This window comes from Numenius arquata, chromosome 8 (assembly GCF_964106895.1).
Source record: "Numenius arquata chromosome 8, bNumArq3.hap1.1, whole genome shotgun sequence".
NCBI lineage: Eukaryota > Metazoa > Chordata > Aves > Charadriiformes > Scolopacidae > Numenius > Numenius arquata.
In genome coordinates this window covers 25728305-25749800 of record NC_133583.1, presented here as the reverse complement: position 1 = coordinate 25749800, position 21496 = coordinate 25728305, and the positions used below count along the sequence as shown (strand labels likewise).

At 52.4% G+C, this 21496-nt stretch overlaps 2 protein-coding genes across 2 annotated transcripts in view; both read left to right on the top strand.

Annotated features, from left to right (window-relative positions):
• The first annotated feature begins 3274 nt into the window (after nt 1-3274).
• Nucleotides 3275-4666, top strand: AGRP (agouti related neuropeptide). The gene is made up of 3 exons (XM_074152452.1): nt 3275-3449; nt 3692-3789; nt 4475-4666. Exons 1-3 carry the CDS (start codon nt 3275-3277, stop codon nt 4664-4666), a joined length of 465 nt encoding a protein of 154 aa, XP_074008553.1.
• Nucleotides 4667-6294: 1628 nt separating this feature from the next.
• Nucleotides 6295-21496, top strand: part of ATP6V0D1 (ATPase H+ transporting V0 subunit d1) — a 37815-nt gene continuing 22613 nt past the window's right edge. Inside the window, exons 1-2 of the mRNA XM_074151308.1 lie at nt 6295-6502; nt 17235-17406. Coding sequence (XP_074007409.1) covers nt 6373-6502; nt 17235-17406 — 302 coding nt within the window. The 5' untranslated portion in view covers nt 6295-6372. The remainder of the gene's footprint in view (nt 6503-17234; nt 17407-21496) is intronic.

Genomic DNA, 21496 nt, shown 5'->3' with positions numbered 1-21496 from the left:
CAGGAACCCCACCACCACCACCACCCCGGCCCGACCTTGTCTGCCGAGGGTCCCGTCGTGGGACCCGCTTCCGGGCATCTCTGCCGTGCCACCACCCCGCTCCATCGCCCGCTCCCCCCTCGCTCGGGGGCCAGGAGCAGCAAGACGGGGCTGGGGGGCGCATCCCCGGTCCCCCCGCTTTTCCCCCCCCCCTGCCCTCGACCCTCTTTTCCTGGAAGCGGCCCGGCCGCCTCATTTAGCTTGTTACTGGCCACGGGGATGCGCGCAGAGCTGACGTTGCTCCTGCAGATTAAAAAGCAATCAGCGCGGCCGCCCTCGTTACTGCTAATGCCTTCCCAGAACTCCTTCGCCCACGGCCCCGCAGGCTGCAAACGGGCCCTAATGAGCTGGGCTGAGGGACCCGCTCGGGGGCTGGCGTCAGCGGGGGGCCGGGGGCAGCGGGGACCGGGGACCTGAACCCCCCCTGGGGCTGGGGACGGAGGAGCCGGGAGGATCAATCCCCCCGGCAGCTCCCGCCAAGGGAATGGGGATGGATGGGGCACTCAGCATCCACCCGGGCTTTGGGAATGGGGATGGGAATAGGGATGGGAATGGGAGTGGGAATGGGGATGGGGATAGGGATGGGAGTGAGAATGGAGATGGGAGTGGGAAAGGAACAGGGGGGCTGCCAAACCTACCCCTAACCCAGGATGGGTCTTCACCCGGGGGTGTGGGGTGCGGGAGGCAGCTGGGTCCTGGCTGGGTGATGGGTGTCTCCAGCTGGAAACTGAGCCCCTCTGGTGTCTTGTCCCCCCTGCCCGGTCCCTCGCAGGGCTGAAGCCACCCAAGGACACGGGTGTTTCCAAAAGGAGCCTGGCCAAGCTGCTGACGTGGGAGCGGGCGCTCTGGGGGCTGGCGGAGGGGGATGCTGGCGGGGAAGCACCCTGGGATGCTGCGTGCTCGGGCAATTCACCACCCTGTGTGTGCATCCAAGGATTCGAACGGGAAGGCGATTCCTTCCTGGCTTCTGGCACTCAGGTCTCGAGCAAACAGCTCTCAGATCTGCTGCGGTCCGTACAAGAGGGGACCGGGGAAGCTGCAGGTTTTCCAAAGGCTACTGGAATGAGAGATGCAGTTAGGTGGGAGCCATCTGCAGATGGTGAGTGGTTGGGAGCAGAGGACTTCTGGAGGCTCTAGGTGCCTGCCAGGAGCTGTGGGTGGGCAACATCCCCTTTGAAAACCAGTAAAGAGCTCGACGTGTCTTGGGAGAAGAGCCTCCAGCCCTGGTGTTTCTCTGAGCGGGAACTGGGAGATGTCTTCAGGCCGGGAAGGGAAGAAGCCTGGGGATTGCTCCCCAAAAAAGTTGGGATTTTGGGGCTGGTGGGGATCTGTTCATCCCCACAGCCATGTGGGGCATGGAGAAGGCGTCCTCCCTCCTGCGCATTGCCTCGCCGGCTGCCTCTTCGTCCAGACAAAGCCCGGGTTTCCAGAGAAGCCCACCTACCTGGTAGTTAGCAGAGTCATGTGGCCACGGCACTTAATTAATAAAAAGCCAATATAAATTCTGGTGAGCATGTGGGGAGGAGGACATCGAGGCAGAGAGCGGCAGCGGCGCTCCCAGGGAGCTCGGTGGAGCAGCGAGCGGCAAAGCTCTCTCTCCGCTCGGAGAGGTCAGTGCTCACGGTGGGAAGGGTCTGGGGGGGTGTTTGGGGTGCGATGCCCATGGCCGCGGGGCTCCCCATGGCACGAAGAGGTCTTTCCCGGTAAAGAGCTGGGTGGTTTTGTGGGGATAGGGAGGTGAGGAGTTGTCGGCAGAGCTCTGCCAGAGCCGGGGATGGAGCCCCAAAGCTTTCAGGGGACTCGGCTGCTGGCAGCGACTGGGAGTCCCCCTCCCGACGCCCTTCGAGGTCCCCTGACCCTGCATCCAGTCTCCCCAGCTCACCCAGTCCTTCCTGGGGTGGTCTTCCTCCCCACTGAGCCTTCTCCAGCCCAGCCTCACCCTCTTCTCTCAGCATTCTTCACTTTCACCATCCCCTCACGAGCAGGGACGGGGGAGCAAACTTTGCACTGGGGGTAGGTGAAAACCCCATGCTGGTCCAACTTGGGGGGACATCTCCCGATGATGGTGCCCGTGTCCCAGGCAGAGCGGTCGCTGCATCCCAAAGAAGCTCTGCAGCCGAGTGTCAGGGGTTTTTTCAGGTGACTGGGTGGCACGGAGGCGCTGGAGCCCCCCGTGAGGGTCTCGGTGGTGACACCCAGCCCATCACTGCAGTCCTTGAGCAAAACCGCATCCATGGCTGCTCTCTCCGCCAGCCTCTGCGTGACACTTTGTCTTCTCAAGGCCCCATGTTTGTTTATCGTGCCCAAACCCTGGGCTTTGGTTGCAAAAGGAGTTGTAGCAAAGCAGTTTGTCACTTCCCAGGGACTTTCAGGGGGATTTCTGCTCCAGCCGCGATGCACAGGCGCTCTCTCCTGTTTCCACCATGTAACGTGGCTCCTACCCATCCCCTGCCGTGTCGCAAACCCGCCTGCAAGGCTGGGCGCAGGAGGAGAAAGCGGGTTCGGGAGAGGGCGGCGTTACAGAGGAGCCGGGCAAGAAGCCGGGAAGTGCTGGGCCACGAGTCGTGCCGCCATGGGAAAATGGCAGGGGATGGAGCTGCCGGTGGGCTGCCTCCGCCGCAGCCCTTGGGGACCTCGTGAGACCCCGGTGGTGGCTGTTGTCTGCAAGGCCCTGGTCACCCATCCAAGCCCAGGTGGTAAATATGAGCTTCTGGTCTTTAAAACTGGCAGCGTTTTCAGACTCTGTGAGGGCGAGTGCCCGGCAGGAGCCGTGTAGGGTGTTTCGGCCACATCTCATGCACGGGCAGGTGGTGGGTGCACAGCCCCACCATGGTCTGGGGGCTGTGTGTGGAGCAGGGAGACCCTGAACGGATCAACTGTTCGGTTGATCAACAGATCAACCCAAAAACAGATCAACTCCCAGTTCATCCTCTGCTGCTTGGTCCTCTCTGTGGTGAGATGAGGAATGTGCCCACAGGTAGGGTGCGCCATGGCTACCAGCGTTAGCTCCGGAGGGTCCACATGAAGCTCCCAGGCATGTGGTGGTCCAAGAAAGGCTCTCAAGTCCAGGACGGCAAAGAGCCCGGTGCAGTGGCTGTGCTAGCCAAGGTTGCTCCTCGCCGAGGTGCTGCTCAGGAGATGATGGTGACGGGATGGAGGTGGGGACCAGCCCAGGTGGCCAGCAGCGTCACTGACACTGGCCAGGCCCCCTCTGCACAGGTTGTCCCCCAGGACCATGTTGAACGTGCTGTTGCTGTGCTGTGGGCTGCTGCAGGGCATCCAGGCCATCCTCGCCGCCGACCTCGGCCACGGCCACCTGCAGAAGGGGAGTGTTGGGCTGGAGGGGACGGATAGAGCCCGTTACTCTAGCCTGCTCCGGAAAGTCAAGGAGGTGTCTGCTGAGCCAGCCGGTGAGTTCTGTGGCTCCCCAAGTCCTCCCACCAGCCACCCAGTGGCATGCCCAGGGCCCCGGTGCAGAAGTGGGGACCCCCACACCCGAGGTGAGATACAGGGGATCCCCGTAAAGCAGCACAGCTTTTCCTCTCACTGGCTGGGGAGAGAAGCTTGGCAGCCCACGGGGAGTGGGGGGCTTTTTTGGGGGGGAGACACACATGACCATGGGGACCACCAGCAACCTCCTTGTATCTCCCAGGAGCTCTACCCAGGCTAGGCTTTGAGCAGATGGCCCTGGAGGTCCAAGAAGCTGATGGTGACCTCATGCAGAGAGGCGGCGGCATGCTGGAACCCCAGGTAACGCTCCCCGAGCTGTCTTACAGACACCCCAAAGAGCGGGGTGGCCTTGGGGCACAGCAGCCTTCTCCATGTCCCCACAGCCAGAGGGGGTTTGGAGCCCAGCGTAGCACTTTCTGGAGAAGGGAGTATCCACTTGTCACCTGCTGAGAAGCAGCCAGGGCTGGGACAGGCTGAGGCTGCTCAGAACTGTAAGGGGCTCTGGCGCTCAAGAAGGGTGGTCCAAGCCCGTAACTCTTGCGATCTGTTTAATTAACCAGTTAATTAAGCAGTTCAGGAAGCTTCTGCAGGACAGGAGCTCACCGGGCAGTCTTGCCTGGCTCAGCCCCCAGTGTCTCTATTTGGTCACCCCTTCACTAAAGTTGGGGCTGGGCTTCACCATAAAGGTGTGCATAAAGGCCTTGAGACATGTGGAGGCCTTTGATGGTTGGACTCCATGATCCTAAGGGTCTTTTCCAACCTGAATGATTCTATGATTCTGTGTGGAGAGGGGTGGTGATGCCCACGGAGAGCGTCAGTGGTGATTTTCAACAGCCCAAGCCCAGAGCTGAGCATGACAGGGCTCTCCACTGGTGGCAGCAGCAGGTTTCCTTCAGTAGCTACTCCTGGCTCTCTCCCACGCAGTTTTATTGCTGGCATGGTGGTCCACCACCAACCCTGTCCCTCCTCCTCCTCTCTCCGGCAGGCATCGTCCACAGAAGTGCAGGCTGCGGGCCGAGAAGAGCGTTCCCCCCGCCGCTGCGTTCGCCTCCTGGAGTCCTGCCTGGGCCACCAGGTCCCCTGCTGCGACCCCTGTGCCACCTGCTACTGCCGCTTCTTCAATGCTTTCTGCTACTGCCGGAAAATCGGCACCAGTTTCCCCTGCGGCAAGAACTAGCCCCCATGGCCGGGGGGTCTGCCTGCACCCTGCCCATGCGTGCCACTGCCTCCTCCACCACTCTAATAAACCAGTCATTAGCAAAAGCCATCGCTGAGAGGGAATGGTTCGATGTGTCCGCTTGGGATCTCAGGGGACAAAGCGGGAGCAGCGAGGGGAGGGCACCCAGGTGGGCGCCATGTCCACACAGCCAAGAGTCCAGGGCACCTCTATGTCCAACAAAATGAGATATTTGTTTTTTCCCCAGCAGGGCCCTTCCTGGCTAAAGGAGGGGTCTCTTGGCAGGAGGGGTGCCCCTCAGTGACGTTGGGAGCTTTACTTGTGCTATCCCAGGTGCTTTACACCCACAGGATCCCTGTGAGCTGTCAGCCCCAAGGAATCGGTGGCCAAGGGGGTATCTATGGGATGGACACAATCTTTATTAATGATCCAGATGAGAGGATCGAGTGCACCCTCGGTAAGTTCACAGACAACACCAAGTTGGGCAGGAGTGTGGATCTCCTTGAGGGCAGGAAGGCTTTACAGAGGGATCTGGACAGGCTGGATCAATGGGCCGAGGCCAATGGTGTGAGGTTCAACACGGCCAAGTGCCGGGTCCTGCACTTGGGCCACACCAACCCCATGAACGCTCCAGGCTGGGGGAAGAGTGGCTGGAGCTGCCCAGTGGAAAAGGACCTGGGGGTGTTGGTCGATGGCTGGCTGAATATGAGCCAGCAGCGTGCCCAGGTGGCCAAGAAGGCCAACGGCATCCTGGCCTGTATCAGGAACAGCGTGGCCAGCAGGACTGGGGCAGTGATGGTGCCTCTGTACTGGGCACTGGTGAGGCCCCACCTTGAGTGCTGTGTTCAGTTTTGGGCCCCTCACAACAAGAAGGACACTGAGGTGCTGGAGCGTGTCCAGAGAAGGGCAACGGAGCTGGTGAGGGGTCTGGAGCACAAGTCTCATGAGGAGAGGCTGAGGGAGCTGGGGGTGTTCAGCCTGGAGAAAAGGAGGCTGAGGGGAGACCTTCTCGCTCTCTACAACTCCCTGAAAGGAGGGTGTAGCCAGGGGGGGGTCGGTCTCTGCTCCCAAGGAACAGGCGACGGGACAAGAGGAAATGGCCTCGAGTTGCTCCAGGGGAGGTTTAGGATGGATATTGGGGAAAATTTCTTCACCAAAAGGGTTGTCAAGCCTTGGAACAGGCTGCCCAGGGCAGTGGTGGAGTCACCATCCCTGGAGGTATTTAAAAGCCGGGCAGACGTGGTGCTGAGGGACATGGGTTAGTGGTGGGTTTGTCAGTGCTGGGTTGATGGTTGGACTGGATGATCTGAAAGATCCCTTCCAACCGAGAGGATTCTGTGATTCCATCTGCCGTGGTTTGGGCTGGACTAGAAGGCACGGCAGGTGCTCTGCCCACCCTCTCCCTTCACAGAAGGCAGCATCACCCTTCAGGGAGGGAACTTCAGGCCTAGCACCGGGTGAAGGCACGGCTGGCGGGGGTGGTGGGGATGGAGGAGGCCTCGCAGGGGAACGCGGCCCCGGAACCGCCGGCCCCGCCGGCGCCATCCCGCCCCCTGACGCCATCTCCTCAGGCGCTTCCCGCCCCTCGCACAGCCTGCCGGGAAGGGGGGCGGGGCCACGCCGCGCGGCGGCCGTCACGTGAGCGACGGGGGTGGTGGTGGGGTGGGTCACGTGAGGGCTCCCCGTCTCTCGGTCGACCGGCCGCCATGTCGTCTTTCCCGGAGCTGTATTTTAACGTGGATAACGGTTACCTGGAAGGGCTGGTGCGGGGTTTTAAGGCCGGGGTGTTGCGGCAAGGCGACTACGTGAACCTGGTGCAGTGTGAGAGCCTGGAAGGTGAGTGGTGGCGGGGCTCCGAGGCTGGTGGGACACCCCCCACCCCCCCCTTTCACACTGACGGGAAGGCCCAGCCGGTGGGCTGAGGGGAAAGGCCGGCTGGTGTTGGGGGGGTGGGAGGCGAGGGGCAGTGCTAGTGGGGAGAAGAGCCGACAGCGGCGTTTTTGAGCCGCTGTCCCCTTGTTCCTCCTCCTCCTCGGCTGCTGTCTCTGCGCTCAGCTGACTCGGTTTCCCGGCCGTGTGATTTCAACAGCTGACATGGCGGTTTGAGGAAGTTCGAGCTCCTAGGGCTTTCTTGAGGTGGCCATACAACCGTGATACATGTCTTGCGCTTGTTGGGAGCCTGGTGGGTTTGTCAGGCTTTGCTGACGGGTCTGGTTTTGTGCTTTTCACTTCTAGGCAGTGCAGGAAACCCTTTTGAGGACAGAAGTAAGGTTATCAGTGTAATCTCTCTGTAATCTCCTAGTGCCAAAATGCTTATAACCTAAGAATAAAAAGCTCTGAATTTTCTGGTAAGAATGCAGAATAACGTCGTGCTTACCTGAACGTTGTCTCTGCCAAGTACTTGGTATCTCAGAGAATCAGGCCTCAAGTAGCTGTGGGATTCAAGAGTTCTTGCATACTTGTACATGTTTGGGTTTTTCATCCCTTTCACATCCTTATTAAGTCTAATGAGACACTCGTTTTGTGGAGTGGGGAGGTTTTTTGGTCAGATTCCTGTCTTTCCCTGCAATATGCAGTGTACTTACGCAGGGAAGGGGTTGAGTTGCCATCCCTGGAGGTATTTAAAAGGTGGGTAGATGTGGTGCTGAGGGATGTGGGTTAGTGGTAACTTGGCAGTGTTAGGTTGATGGTTGGACTTGATGATCTTAAAGGTCTTTTCCAACCTAAAAGATTCTATGATCTAACTTAATCCCTGATACCCATGGTCAGTTTTAGAGGAGAACGGGTCATCAAGGAAAGTACCTGCTGTTATTGAAAGATTGGTAGTGGAGAAATTCTGGTGCAGATCTGAGTAAATTCACTGGTGAATTACCCTTCACCTGTAACCTTGAGTTCTCTTTTGAGGCTAATTCTGACTTCCAGCCGTTGTTTCTTTCCTAGATCAGTGTGTACAAACCTGGAGAACTGTGAAGGTTTTGCTCTGTGATACTCATTACCTGTGCTCAGCTCGTCATCTTAATTAGTCAGTGCTAAACTGTTCCTCTCTATCAGTGACAGGCTTACCGCTTTTCACTCCTTGGTGTCCAGAACCTGGATCACAAATCACAAAGATCAAAAACAGGTCTCTATTGAAATAGATGAGAAACATATGTATCCAGAAGTGTTGGTTTGTTTTGGTCAATGGGACTATAATTATTGGATCAATCTTTCTTCTGAAAACACTAGTTAAGCATCAGCTTTATCTTGATGATCGTTGCCGAGTGATTGAAATTAGTATTGACTATCTAAGGGATCCTTGGCCAGCTGAACTCCAGATGCAAGTAACCTGGAACTGCTCACACAACTGTTAAACAGCAGAATGGGAAGAGTGCCGTGATGTGCTTCAGTCTCTACCTTAAAAATACCCAGGATGTTTTTACTTAGGACAGAAGCCCCTTTTCAGCCTGGGTTTTCTGTGGCTCTCTGCTTGCAGCAGTCTCTGTTCTCGCTATGGAACTCAGGGCCTGAAAGAAGGGGTGGTGGGAGGTATTCCTGCTCTCTTCTAGTCAGAATTCTCAGCATGCCCTAAATCTTCCTTGCAGATAACTTCCTCTTTAGAGTCTTTCTGTATTTATAGCTTCTCTTTTTTTCCCCCCTCTTTGCTTTCTGAATTAAGTTGTGTAAAGTTACCTCTCCCTTGGAACGGTGTTTTCTGCATTTGTAATGAGTCAGTTTGGAGTTCCCATATGTTTGTCTTGGTATTGTTACTGTCCTGTCCCTGACAGCTCTCCGGTGGTGGTGGCTGCTGCTGTGCTCCTTGACGAGCTTCATTCAGAGCCTGAAGGCTGTTCCGAGTTCACTGCCAATCTCGTTCCTCTTCCACTTGGCTTTCTGTGCCCCTGTCTAGTGTGCTCTTGTAGGAGGATTTTTCCTTCAAAGGAGCATTGCTCTGTGGTCAGACCAGTTCTGTTCCCTGTCCCTTTAGATCAGATTTTCCCATTTCGGTACCTGTTTTCTGTGCTCCACAGAGTCTTAACATTCTTTCTCTCCTAGATGCACTAAATCCAGGCAGTGGCTAGCTTATTAGCAGCCAAAATAAGTACTTGGGCATAAAATACTCATACATTCTTCTCTACCCTTTCTGTTTTGTCTTCACTGTTGCCTCTTGTGTCTGAGTCTGTCTCTGCAGTTAGTCCCAGTCTTGGAGCAAATGATGGCCTTGGAGAAATCCTGAATCAAAGCTGTTGTGGGACCCGGTCCTGGGAATTGAGTATCTGACTGGTCACTGATGTTGATGTTGCTCAGAGGATGTTGTGCTTCCAGGTCTGAAATGCTGCTCCCTCTTGTGTGCTGGGATCAGTCTGGAAGCACAAAGGAATTCTTTGCTTCACGACCTGGGCTGACAGCTTGGTGCTGCTGGAAGGAGGAGGTTGCGCTTTTCTGCGTGATCCTCTGTCATCTCTGCTTGCCTGATCACAAAGCAAGCCGATTCAAGCTCTCGCTTCTTGGTGAGTCAGAAATAGAGAGCCAAATCGGCTCTCTGTGATCAGGCAGACTCCTGAGCTGGCTTTAAGAGGCAGGAGAACATGACCGGCATTGAGGAGAGGATATGAGAGCTGTTTTGGCTTAAGTTTTCTCTTGAAACCCTCATCGATAATATATTTAATCCCTTCTTTCAGCTCCCAAAGTCCCGGTGCTTTGGTTGTTTCTTGGCCAGAGGTCCTTGTGTGCTGGGTATCGCTTGGAACCTGCCTGGCTCTCTGTTGTAGCCAATTCCTGCTTCTGACGCAAGGTGTCAGTGAAGGACTTGGAGCTGCGTTCCTCTGCTACAGTGGTGTGAGCACGGGTCTATTCTTGAGTGGAATCCGTCTCGGATAAACTGGACTTCTGAGTCACCCAGATCTCTTCTGTCAAAAGGGTGATGAGCCATCTCCAGCTCCTCAAAGCCCTGGTAGCCTGTTAGAGGTCTGGTGTCATCTCTGGAGAATGAAAAAGTATACTGCAAAAAGTATATGGAGCCTGGGAAGTGCACAAAAGCATCTTCTTTAGAAACAGCAATTTCTTTACCTTTGTCAGTGTTCATGAGCCTCCTATTGCTAATATTCCCCTTGCTTCCTCGGGAACAGTGTAGAAAGCCAATTTCTTTCTGACCTGCCAATGGGGTAAAGATGATTGGCGTGGTGAAAACCAGCAGCAGGATGTGTCACTTTCTAGCTGGGTAATGAGGCTGTGAAATGGCCAGCTGAGAAGAGGCAGGTAGTTGGCTCAAGTTTGTTAGTGTGGGCCTCTGTTGGGAGAGGCTTTCCAGAGCCTGTGTGTTTCCAACACCACCTCTCTGTGGGTGCTTCAGTCCATGCGATCAGCTCAGCTGTGTAGGCCCTATGGAAACAGTGGTGTGCACGTGGAGGGACGGGATCTGCCCTGTCTTCAGCTTTAGCGATGTGTGGAACTAGTCTCATGCCCTTGCAGGGGTCTGTCATGTTTTATTTGTGCATCTCAGCCTGAAGTTCATCAGTCTGCTGTGCACTTGTCCTGTGGAAACTCTTGTTTTTTCAGTCCTCTTAACCCCAAGGTAGTGGTGTCGTGTCACGTCAGCTTGGGGAAGAGCAGAGAAACCATCTGAGCCCCAAAGATGTATTTGGGAGCTGAAGGGTGGCTAGGAGAAGCAAATACATGTGATTGTTTTAGAAAGAAAGGATTTCCAAGACTGTGGTTCTCTCTGATCTCCTCAGTTTGGTCCATAGACCTCCATTTCTAGGACACATGCAAATCAACGGTGAAATCGGAGAGCTTGAAGCAAGTAGGCCACATTTGTCCTAGACTTGCTGACTCCACACCAGCTGGAGGGCATGGTGATCTGCCTGAATGGTACCCTCCCACGTGCCAGAGCCTCGTCTTCTGTCAAATTAATCCGTAGCGATACATAGTGAGCACCGAACTCTTGATACAGGGCTGGATGATATGGAATAAACCACGACTAGACAGGTTGGTTGGTTGATTTTGAGTCTTGAAGAGTATTTCCAGGGTTGCTCTGTGTAGCCCTTGCTGCCCAGAAGGGGAGTGCTTCTCCCCTTTGCTTTATGTTGTTATGTACCGAGTGTTTGCCATATCTCCTTTCACTGAGAGAAGAGCGGGAGAGGCTGTGCTACCCTTCTCTCTTCTGTTTTATCACTGTGGTCCTGGAATTTGGGCCCCAGAAGGCTGGAGCTGGGCATTTCTTTCAGCTTAATTGCACGGGCAGCGTGTTCTCTCTTGTGTAGAGTAGTTGCGTTGCTACCAGAGTGACAGACTATCTCCACGGGTGCTTTTGGCACCTTGGTTCATGGTGGAGCTCATGGTGTTCTCCTGGGTGTGAGGGGAATGGGATGTAGACCCTTTCCTGTGCAGCCAAGGAGGTTGTACGCTCGATGGTCCTGAAGCGTGGCCGTGCTCAGATCCATCTTGAATTCTGAGAATGGTTCAGTCTGAACCCTGAATTCAGTGGGTGCAGAAGCCAAGCCATGATGTGGTAGAATCACAGAATGGTTTGGGTTGGAAGGGACCTTAAAGCCCATCCAGTTTCACCCCCTGCCCTGGGCAGGGACACCTCCTACCAGACCAGGTTGCTCCAAGCCCCCTCCAACCTGGCCTTGAACCCCTCCAGGGAAGGTAGCGCTCTCCTGATCCTTTCAAAAGGCGAGGTAACCCCTTCTGATCCGTCTGTATCTCCAGTGAGCTTCATCCCTACCTATCCTTTTTTCCCCCTCTCTAAAAGCAGAGCACACTAAGTCACAGCTGTAACCTCAGAGATCCACTACACTAACGGGACATTGATCCAGCACCTAGTGCAGCAGTTTAAGGGAAAGGCAACAAATCATTCGGAAGCTAAGAGAAACAAGGCAGAAAACAGTTTCACAGACTGCAGGAGCCGACAACAGAGGAAAAACAACAAGACAAAAGCACCGACGGGCTGCCGAGTAGTGATGCTTGCCAGGAAATCCAGACGCCATCATCTTCAAACGAGGGGCAGGACCCAAACAAGGGCTGAAGCTGCCCCACAGTTGAGAAGCTGACCTCAGCTTGAAGTTTAGCTAGGAGAAGCTATGAAGCAGGTCTCTGCCCAGTAAAAGAGGCCAGAACAAACAGCAAATAGCCTCTGCTGAACCCTGCAGGAAGCCAGAGACCACAGTGTTTGTTTGCCACCATGATTTAGCAGGCCATGGAAGTGCCATCTTTCTTCCAATAAATAATGTTTTCCTTGAGCTTGTTTTAACAGGACAACTAATTAACCAGCCACAGCGAGTAGTTACACTGGAGGATGCAGGACAAAGTCCTGAGATTAGCATGACAGCATTTTGGCTACTGCTCTGTTGCTGAACCAGCAGCCAGCAATCGCAGGAGAGGAATGGTCTATACCATCCTTGGATCTCACCATTCCCATATGGTCTCCCTCATCTGGCAGATGAAAGCTGTTGGGGACAGGGCCAGTCCTCCTGCACAGTCCCAGCAAGCAAGAGTCTGCTTATCACAAAGGGCTCCTAGATGTCAGGAGACAGAAAGCATCATCATCATGCTTTCCAAAGAGGAGAAGGCTCCAGGGAGACCTTGGAGCCCCTTCCAGTCCCTCAAGGGGCTCCAGGAAAGCTGGGGAGGGACTCTGGATCAGGGAGGGGAACCATAGGAGGAGGGGGAAGGGTTTGACACTGGAAGAGGGGGGATGTGGGGAAGAACTTCTTTGCTGTGAGGGTGGTGAGAGCCTGGCCCAGGTTGCCCAGAGAAGCTGTGGCTGCCCCATCCCTGGAGGGGTTCAAGGCCAGGTTGGAGGGGGCTTGGAGCAACCTGGTCTGGTGGGAGGTGTCCCTGCCCAGGGCAGGGGGTGGCACTGGATGGTCTTGAAGGTCCCTTCCAACCCACACTATTCTATGATTCTGCCTGGCTGAGGGGCTCCAAAGGTAACTAGACCTGGCCATGCTGGGTTTGAAGCTCTGAGGGAGGCAAGTTCAATCCCAGGAAGGGCTGGGCTAGAAACACAGGCTGCTGTTTGGTGCTGAGGACATCTCAGAGATGTGAAGAGCTAGAGGTGAGGCACTGCAGGGTCAGAGAAGACACTTCTCTGTGGCCAGTTGTGGCCCAGAGGAATTAGCTGCCTGACAGCAGAGGAGAGGTGGCGCGTCACTGCTGGTGGTGTACAACCACAGAAAAAGTCTTGAATTCTGCAGGCAGTGAAGGGTCTCTGGGTGCTTCTTGAGTGTGAAGCAGCTTCGGGAGCATTTGAGGTGGCTATAAAGAGACCAAACGGCCAGCAACAAGCCAAATGGTAAAGACTGCAGCCTTCTGAAGGGAGACGTGGGCGATGTAGCTGATCTGCAGGCTGCTGCGTAATGCCACAGCTACTTTACTGCCTCGGGCCTGGGAGATGGCAAACCATATTTTAATTTTTATATAGGCAGTGATGGCCCTGGGTGCTTTGCAGTGAGATGTCGGGGTTACAGCAGGTGATTGTGTGACAATATCGGTTCAGCTCGGAAGTTGCAAAAGGTAATTCCATGCCTGTGTGAGGGAAGACAAATTAGTCCCTGCCTGGAAGTGCTTGAGCCCTTAACTTGATTCGGAGCTCTGCAGTGCAGTTACAGCAGGATGCTGAAGAGGGAAGGGATGGAAGTGTGAGCTGGTGGAGCCGTGGATCACTCTGAGTAGGGCTTAGAGGACTGACAGATGTCTGAAAGACCGAGTAATGGCTTGATTCCTTGTTATGACAAAGCAAACTTGCAGGAGAGGGTGGTAGTTTTGCTGTGGATCTGAAGTCCCTCAAGAAAATGTCATCTCAAATGTCAAGGTGTGGTCTTGGCACAGCAGCGTGTTGAATTAAGCTTCAGCAAGCTGCATCAAAGGGCCTGATCCGGGAGCTGGAAGGAGGTTGCTGTAAGTACATGTCACGGTAATCTCGAGCGCTATCCTACTTGAACACTCAGCAGAAAAAGGCTGTTGTTCTGACAAGCTGTTATGTTCTTGCACGAGGCGGCTTTCTGGGAACTGTGACCTGGCCATAATTTACCAGCTTTTGCGGGGGCGGAGACAGAACAAAAGTGTTGTGGTAATTCAAGCGTTCCCTTGCCAAATGCTGGCTCAGTCTGTTTCTTCAAGTGCGTGAAATGGCTTGGAAAAATGCCGAAACAGGCAAACGGACCCCTCAAAAGCAATCGCTGGGTTGAGGCCGTGTGCTGCTGTTAGTCAGCATCTGGAGGAGCTCGTCGGGAGCGGCTGGGCTCAAGGTGCAGGTCAGCCTCTCCTTTTCGGCAGGCAGCTGGGGAAGAGATGCGGTAGAAGACTCGCAGCCGGCGTCTGGTCAACACGCAGCGTGTGGGATCTCTGGCAGCCGCCCCTGCCGAGGTGCTGCCGTTGCTGCCAGAGGCTGAATCCGGCTTGGTCTGAATTTGAGTTAGGAAATAGGAACTTGAGGCTTTGGAGAGCTTGGGGCTTGCTCAGCAGTGGGTCCACTTGTTAGTCACCGTGCTACTGGGACAGCTCTTCTGGCAGGGGATTTATGAAACCACGGGATTAGTCCGTTCTTAACTGAGAAGCCTGACATGTGAACAGCCCTATTAAAAACTCCCAAAGCCCCTTGGCTGAGACTCGGTGACCGGCCCAACGGCTGGAGGAGGACAGCCTCGCGTAAGGCACTGGTACGCTGTGGGACACATTGAGTCAGGGATTATAAATCCGGTCCAATTTCTGGAAAATATGTTCTGTTCTGTCTGCTTGGATGCTAAGAGATTCAGAAGAGTTTAGTTCTTGCAGTTTGCGGCTGGCCTTCCCCATAAAAGTTAATTCCAAGTGTTATATAAACATGGCCCTTATTCCAGTTGCAACATAATGTTGTGCTGGCTCTTGCGTTGTGGAGTTGGGGGGGCAACCCCCTTGTCGAGCAGGACAAAATGCTCTGGCCAAGCAGCTCATGGGAGAGGCTGCAGCTTGTGTGGCTCTGGACTAAATGCGACGCAGCTCCTGAACTCCTGGAGGTGGATGGTACAGCAAAATCTCCTTTTTGTGTCACAGGTATCAAGCATCAAGTGACCTGATAGAAAAGTGGCTTCTTGCAGCCTCAAAAGCATGAGCAGAGTTTGCAGGTCACGATGACACCGAAAGGAACCTGTGGTTTTGCTGTAGCAGAGTTGGAGTTGAGGAAACAAGCTGAGAATTTGGGAAGCTTCCCTGCTGAAGTAAGATGTGGTAGGACATGCAAGAGCTGCTTCCTCTCCAAGGTCCCATATAGCTGCAAAACAACATCACATGCCTGTTTGGGCAGGCTTGATTTTTCATTAGAGCTCTGTATAATTACAGAGAACTGAAAGGAGGAGGTGTATGAATGTAGCTACTGTGGTCCCCTGTGTTTTCCCTTGCAGTTTGATCTTATGGGTGCAATACTCTTACCAAGACCCTTTCTCTCATATTCAGCTGAATTTTGCTCCGTGCTTTCTCTAGACTCCACTAAAAGCAAATTAGTAAAGCCCTGACCTGACAGTGAGACTTAATTTCTGCTTGGACTCCGGAGCTCATCACCCAGGAGTTTTCAAAAGAGGGACTGAAACTTGTTAATACCCAATTCCAGTAGACTTCCCTTCTGTAACTATATATTAGCTTTCAAAAATCAAGCAATTGCAAAACAGGCGGGTGAGAACTCTTTGCATGCAGGGTGCTGCCCATGAGCTGGGCTTTTTTGCAGGGTATAGGCAGTGATAACCATCAAGAACAATCCTTTGCAGGCTGCACGGAGGTGAGAGGCATCCTGAGTTTTGGAGTCATCCAGTCTTTGACTTTGACAAGGGTCATGTTGAAAACTCCACTGTCTTCAGTTATCCAGACCATGTTTTCCCACCTCGAAAGCGTGAGAGGGAGTTGATAATGTGTTGGTGGAATAAAACACAGCTGTTTAGCTGCGGTGTAGTCTGGGGAGCAGGGATCTAGGTTAAGTTTCTGCTTTGCTTCAGCCACAATGTGTGTTGCTGAGCAAGTAGCTCTCTTTGAGAGCAAGAGTACCACCAAACTCTCCTATAAACCGCTGAGAAAGATGACAGAAACTGAGTGCTGTTTAAGCCTTTTTTCCCCTCTTTGTAACCACCGTCTGTTTTCTTTGAGACTTAGGAGTGGTAACATCTTCGTAACTAGAAAAATGGTGGGGTCAAAAACATCTTCGCTAGACCCAGTTGGAAATATCCAGAGTTAAGTTCAGTTTGAAAGCCTTTTGACCCTTCCACCCCTCAGGCTGAGGACAGTGTCACACTGCAGAGTACGAGCTGAGTTTGGAGCCGGATGCGGAGGATGCTCTTCAGCTCGTGCCTGTAGCTGGGTGTGATGGCAAAAGTTCAAACTCCTCAAGCTAAGCTGAGTCCTTGCTCTGACTTCGGTGCCGTGGATGCTTGTGCCGTAATGCTGAGGACTCGTACGGTTCAGCGGAGGGGAGAGGCAGCCTCGGTGCTTCTGCTTCAGAGAAATCGGGGAGAAACGTCTTTGTTTTGTTTTCTCTGGACAGCGCATTCACATCTGGTTTGACTAAACTCTTCCAGCTACTCTCCTTTCCCCATAAAGGTCTTGAATCCCTGGGCGGGTGCTTGCCTAACCGGCCCTCTGAGGTGAAGCTGAAGGGAGATGAACATCATGTACCAATATAACTAGTAGAGTTTTGAGGAGTAGGATTAAATGACGTTCCTCAGTTCTGGATTCAGTTTTTCCATAGAGACGCTTAAATGCTTTTTGGCCCAAGTAGGGATTTTATCTTGTCAGAGCTCAGCATGTTGTGGTTGCTTGTTGGCCAGGGCTGCAGCTTGGTTGGGCACCTGACCTGCAGCAAGGGTAACGGAAGAAACAGAGGTTTCCTCTGCTTGAAACTAGAAAAGGGGAAGGCTTCTGAGCGTGTTCCCCCATCCTGGGGGGGGGGGGGGGGGGGGGGAGGATAGGGCAGGAGCTGCCTACCATAAGAGACAAATTTACAGGGCCTTCCTCTTCACCAGCTGCTCTCTGCCTCTCAATGCCTGACTTTTCTTTAGCAGTGCAATTAGTTTGGCTGACTTGATGATGTAATGCCTAGCTGCTTCGTAATTTCAAGGTTGCTGTTTGTGTCTCTTTGGCTTTGAAAGCTTTTCAGATGCCTCCACATCACTAGTGTCTGAGGAAACTTGTTTCTGGGTGCCGACAGGTTCTTGGTCTTGGTTGTGTCAGAGAAGCTTGTGACCAGAGCCCTTTTGGCTAGAGGAAGTGCTTGTTTCTTTTTTTTTTTTTTTCCTTCCCCCCCCCCCCAGATTTCTAGCAAATACTTCCTAGGAAATCAGTAACCTTCCACTTTGATCGAGCACAGTGGGCAACTGGCGCAGGTGTGTGCTCAGTTACACAGAGAGTGCCAAAGTTTCCTCTTCAAGACGAGGCGAGGCTGGTATGGTGAAACGCTGATCTTCTACCGCACTTAATTGTCCATGATAAAACTGAGCACAAACACAAGTGTATGACTTAACACATGGGTTTTGTCTGGGTGATCTTTCAGAGGAGAGAATGCCTAGAGAAGTGCCCCCAAACCCAACACAAACCCTGCAGAGTGGAATTCTTCTTTTTATTTCAGATTTGAAACTGCACCTCCAGAGCACAGACTATGGAAACTTCTTGGCCAACGAAGCCTCCCCGCTCACCGTCTCCGTCATAGATGACAAGTTAAAGGAGAAGATGGTGGTGGAGTTCCGTCACATGAGGAACCACGCGTATGAGCCCCTAGCAAGCTTTCTGGACTTCATCACGTGAGTACCAGCCGGGATTTGAAGCGCTGGTGTTCTTCCAGACTTGAGGGCTCTCAGGCCAGCTTTCCATACTCAGCCCCGTAGCTGCGATGTTTTCTGCAGCTTCTGGAATGAAACTGTTTTGGTTGTATCTGGAGGTCCCAAACCAGCAGTGCAGTATCACTGCATTATTAAAGGCTTCTGCTCCCAGTGGGCTGGGATGCTCTGGACACTCTGTGTCCAGTTTCATGGGGCCTTGTAACCTTTTTACAGCTATTTGCTCTTGTTTAGTGAAAGATTCTACCTTTTTAAAGTACGTCACCAGGGTGTGGGTGCTTCGTTGGCACAGCTCCTTAGCTGCCCTCCGTTGCACAATTGGTTCAGTCTCTTTTAGAGCTGTCGTTTAGCTTTGTCCCTCGTGTTAAATGTTCCTGGGCTTTTAAATATGTGATTCTGCTGCAAAACATATTCATGCCAGGCATGTCCATGACAACTGCCTGCTAGTTCTGCCCCACCGAGGGGCAGAATGTGTCTGGGCTGCTGTGGTCCTGCCATCCCACCTCAGGGGCTGTAGCCCTTCCTCTGACCGTATCACAAACTGATTCAGGGAGTTGAGCTGGCCAAAAATTGAACAACTCTTTCCCTTTTGGGGTTAATCTTTGACTGATTTGTTTTTCTCAGCCAGCTCAATGGGATATGAGAAACACCGGCTCTAGGGCAAGGGAGGGCCTAGGATGTACAGCAGGGGAAGGCAGGGCTGCAGCAGCCTCAGCGCGTCTGTCAGTGTGTGAAAAGACACGGGACGTGTGCGCTTCCACAGCAGGTTCAGCTGACGTGAAAAGCTTGAAATGGTGGTTTGGCACAATCCTCTGCTCCCGTGTGCTGCTCTTGTTTTAATCAGTAATAAAATGAAATTGCTAGCCTCAGTGAGGTACCAGTTGTGTGTGCTAGTTTGCATCTGAAACGTGGAAGCAAAATTGCCTTTTTTCTTTTCCTTAGTCTACGTTCCTGTAAGCTCTAGCGTGGCTTGCAAAGTGCATAGCCAGTGGCCTTTCCTAACCAGTGGGAGAGATCTCATGGACAAAAGTGAATTTCTGGTTCAGTAGAACATGACTTTAACTTGCATCTCCGAGAACAAGATTGTTCTCGAGTAGGCTATTTAATACATCAGCATTCATTTATTTGATATAATGAGCTTGGACTCATCACAGGCACTCTGGCAAGTGGTGTTTAGTTTTTGGCACTTGTGTGTGTGTTATCTTGCTTTCCCCCTAGAGATTTTTTGAATGATGCAGGCCTTTGTGGTCAATTCAAAGATTTTAAATTTTGGCCTATCTATGGCATCTCCTGTATGTGCAAATATTGATTAAAGACCTGTCTCTCTGCCACATTCCTTCCGGTTCTGTCCTTTCTATGTCTGGACAGTAACACGATCTCATTTTTCTCAGTGGTTTGTATCTGTTAATTTCCGGGTCACTGTGCTAAAGCTTTTCCTATTTTCCAAGTAGTTTTTTCTTATATGCCTGTCACTAAAACTCATGGAGTTTTCATATTTGGCTCAAGACGTGGCAAGTCATCAGCAAGACATCACTAGGCCCTCATTTTGCAGCAGTGTTTGCAATGGATGAAGCAGTTTCTAGCTCGTCATCTTAGCTGTATGTAGCAATCTCTTCTGTTCTCTCAAAATTAACTTTTGAAGCACCTCTTTGCCCACCTTTAACTTGTTGTAAAGAAGTCAGTGCTGTTTGAGCCTGGCAACATTAGGTAGTCTGTCTTCCACTGGTGCTTTTCCTTTGCTGCCCTACAGGTTTATAGAAATGTCTAGTCTCTATGGAAGTATCACAGTAATCACTACTGGTCTCTTCTTTTAACATATGTCATATTCGTTTAAAGGCAATAGTCTGGGCAGGACACGTGAGTATTTTGCAGACTTTAAAACTTTGCTGTTCCCTAACTGTTCTCATTTGAAAATCAGTGCACGGAAATGATGAACTGACAGGTCTTGGACCTGCCCTGATTACACACTGTACGACTTGGTAGGAAGGCTGAGTAGCTGTGGAAATCCAGTTTCCTCTTACACCAGTCCTGTGGACTTTTATCCGGTGTCTACATCCAGCTCGAGTTGTGCAGAATTCCTTAAACATATCATGTAATCTGATAGGCTGGTTCTCACAGCTGTTAGAATTACTTTAAAACTGTTGTTTTTCCCTCAACTTGGTTTAACTTTGATCTTGTTCTGCTTCTGTCTCTCTGATTTTGATGAGTTCTCTATAGCAAAACACAATTTTGTGCAGATATCTGTATCTCTTGCCTACTGGGTAATCTCATCTGGAATATATTGGTCCCATTCAGCACAGGATGTTCCTTCCTTGAGTTGTCTTCACTCTCACATCTCCTTTTCCTTTTTACCCACAAGATTGGCTTTAATGCCACTGCCTGCACCGCATGCCTAGAGGAAGGCAGAAGATGAAGCAGGACAGGAGGTGTTTTGGTACGTGAAGCACCTCCGTTCTCTTGTGAAGCTTTTTGTGCAAGCAGACTGCTAATGACACTACAGACGAGTGAACACAGAGGAATGAGGACAGTGAAACAGAAAGGGTTTGGAGAGGGTGCTGGTTTTACCCAGGTCTTTAAGGTCCCTTCCAATGCAAACCATCCTATGATTCTGTGATATGTGCACACAGAGCTACTGTATCATCCTGCCTACTCTGAGTGACACTGGGACAAGCCTGTGCCCCTTGATCTTCCACTCCAGCTGGGCACGCAGGCCCAATGGGATGATTTATCTTTGCCTTTTGAACATGACTATTTCTCACTCCTTTCTTCTAGGGTAGTTAATGAAACCTGAGCAGGAGATCACAGAATCATGGAATTGTCAGAGTTGGAAGGGACCTCTAGAGATCATCCAGTCCATCTCCCCTGCCAAAGCAGGGTTGCCCAGAGCACATCACTCAGGGCTGCATCCAGGCGGGTCTTGAAGATCTCCAGAGAAGGGGACTCCACCACCTCCCTGGGCAGCCTGTTCCAGGGCTCTGGCACCCTCACCGGAAAGAAGTTTCTCCTCATATTTAAGTGGAACTTCCCATGTTCCAGCTTGTGCCCGTTGCCCCTCGTCCTGTCACTGGGAACCACTGAAAAGAGTCCGGCTCCATCCTCCTTCAACCCACCCTTTAGATACTTGTAAGCATTAATAAGGTCTCCCCTCAGCCTTCTCTTCTCCAGGCTACAGAGTCCCAGCTCTCTCAGCCTTTCCTCATCAGGGAGATGCTCCAATCCCTCAATCACCTTTGTTGCCCTACGCTGGACTCTTTCCAGTAGTTCCCTGTCTCTCTTGAACTGGGGAGCCCAGACCTGGACGCAGTATTCCAGTTGTGGCCTCACCAGTGCAGAGTGGAGGTAAAGATCATTCCTGGTAGACAGCCCAGGGCAAGCGAGGCACCAGGTGGTCAGAAGAAGAAATTGTGCTCAACTGAATGTGTCCATGTGCTAAAACTGTACAGGCTGAATTTGAATAGAAAATGGTAGAAAGACATGGAAAGTTTGAGCAGGGCTGGCTTCTGCAGGAGGAAAGCTTGAGTTCACTGGGGCTCTCTTGAGAGAGAGGCATTGGGTTGTAAACAGAGATTTTGAAAATGGAATGGGAATGTAGGAGGTGTGTCTGGCTTAAAATTGAAGGAAATGTTTTGTATCATGTCCAGTTCAGCTCTGAAACTCACTGCTGCTGGATGCCTTTCTGTGTACTAACATTTTTTGCCTTTTTAGAAATACTGGATAACCTCACACAAGACAGGCCCATTGAGGCCCGTTAAGCACTTGGGTACCGTTTCACTGAGGGTGACTAGGGTGTAGATGCCAGGAGGTGGTGGGTCAAGCATTTAACAAACAGGTTTTCTCCTTCATGCATGTACTGCTGGACTTTGGGGTGCTTTTGAATTGATCCACAGGTGAGTGTTGTGCTTTCCAGAGGGTACTTGTTTTTGGAGGGTACTCAAATCTTGACCATTCAGCAATGTGCTGAGAAGATCTGGGGGCCAGCTGTAGACCTTGTCCCCTCTGATGGCTCCAGAGCTGACCTGCCAAAAGCCTGTGTGGGATTATACTTTGTGGTTTC

Coding starts and splice junctions, on each gene's coding strand:
- AGRP (XM_074152452.1), top strand. CDS start 3,275: ATGTTGAACGTGCTGTTGCTGTGCTGTGGGCTGCTGCAGGGCATCCAG. Junction 3,450..3,691: donor GGTGTCTGCTGAGCCAGCCG/GTGAGTTCTGTG, acceptor TGTATCTCCCAG/GAGCTCTACCCAGGCTAGGC. Junction 3,790..4,474: donor GCGGCATGCTGGAACCCCAG/GTAACGCTCCCC, acceptor TCTCTCCGGCAG/GCATCGTCCACAGAAGTGCA.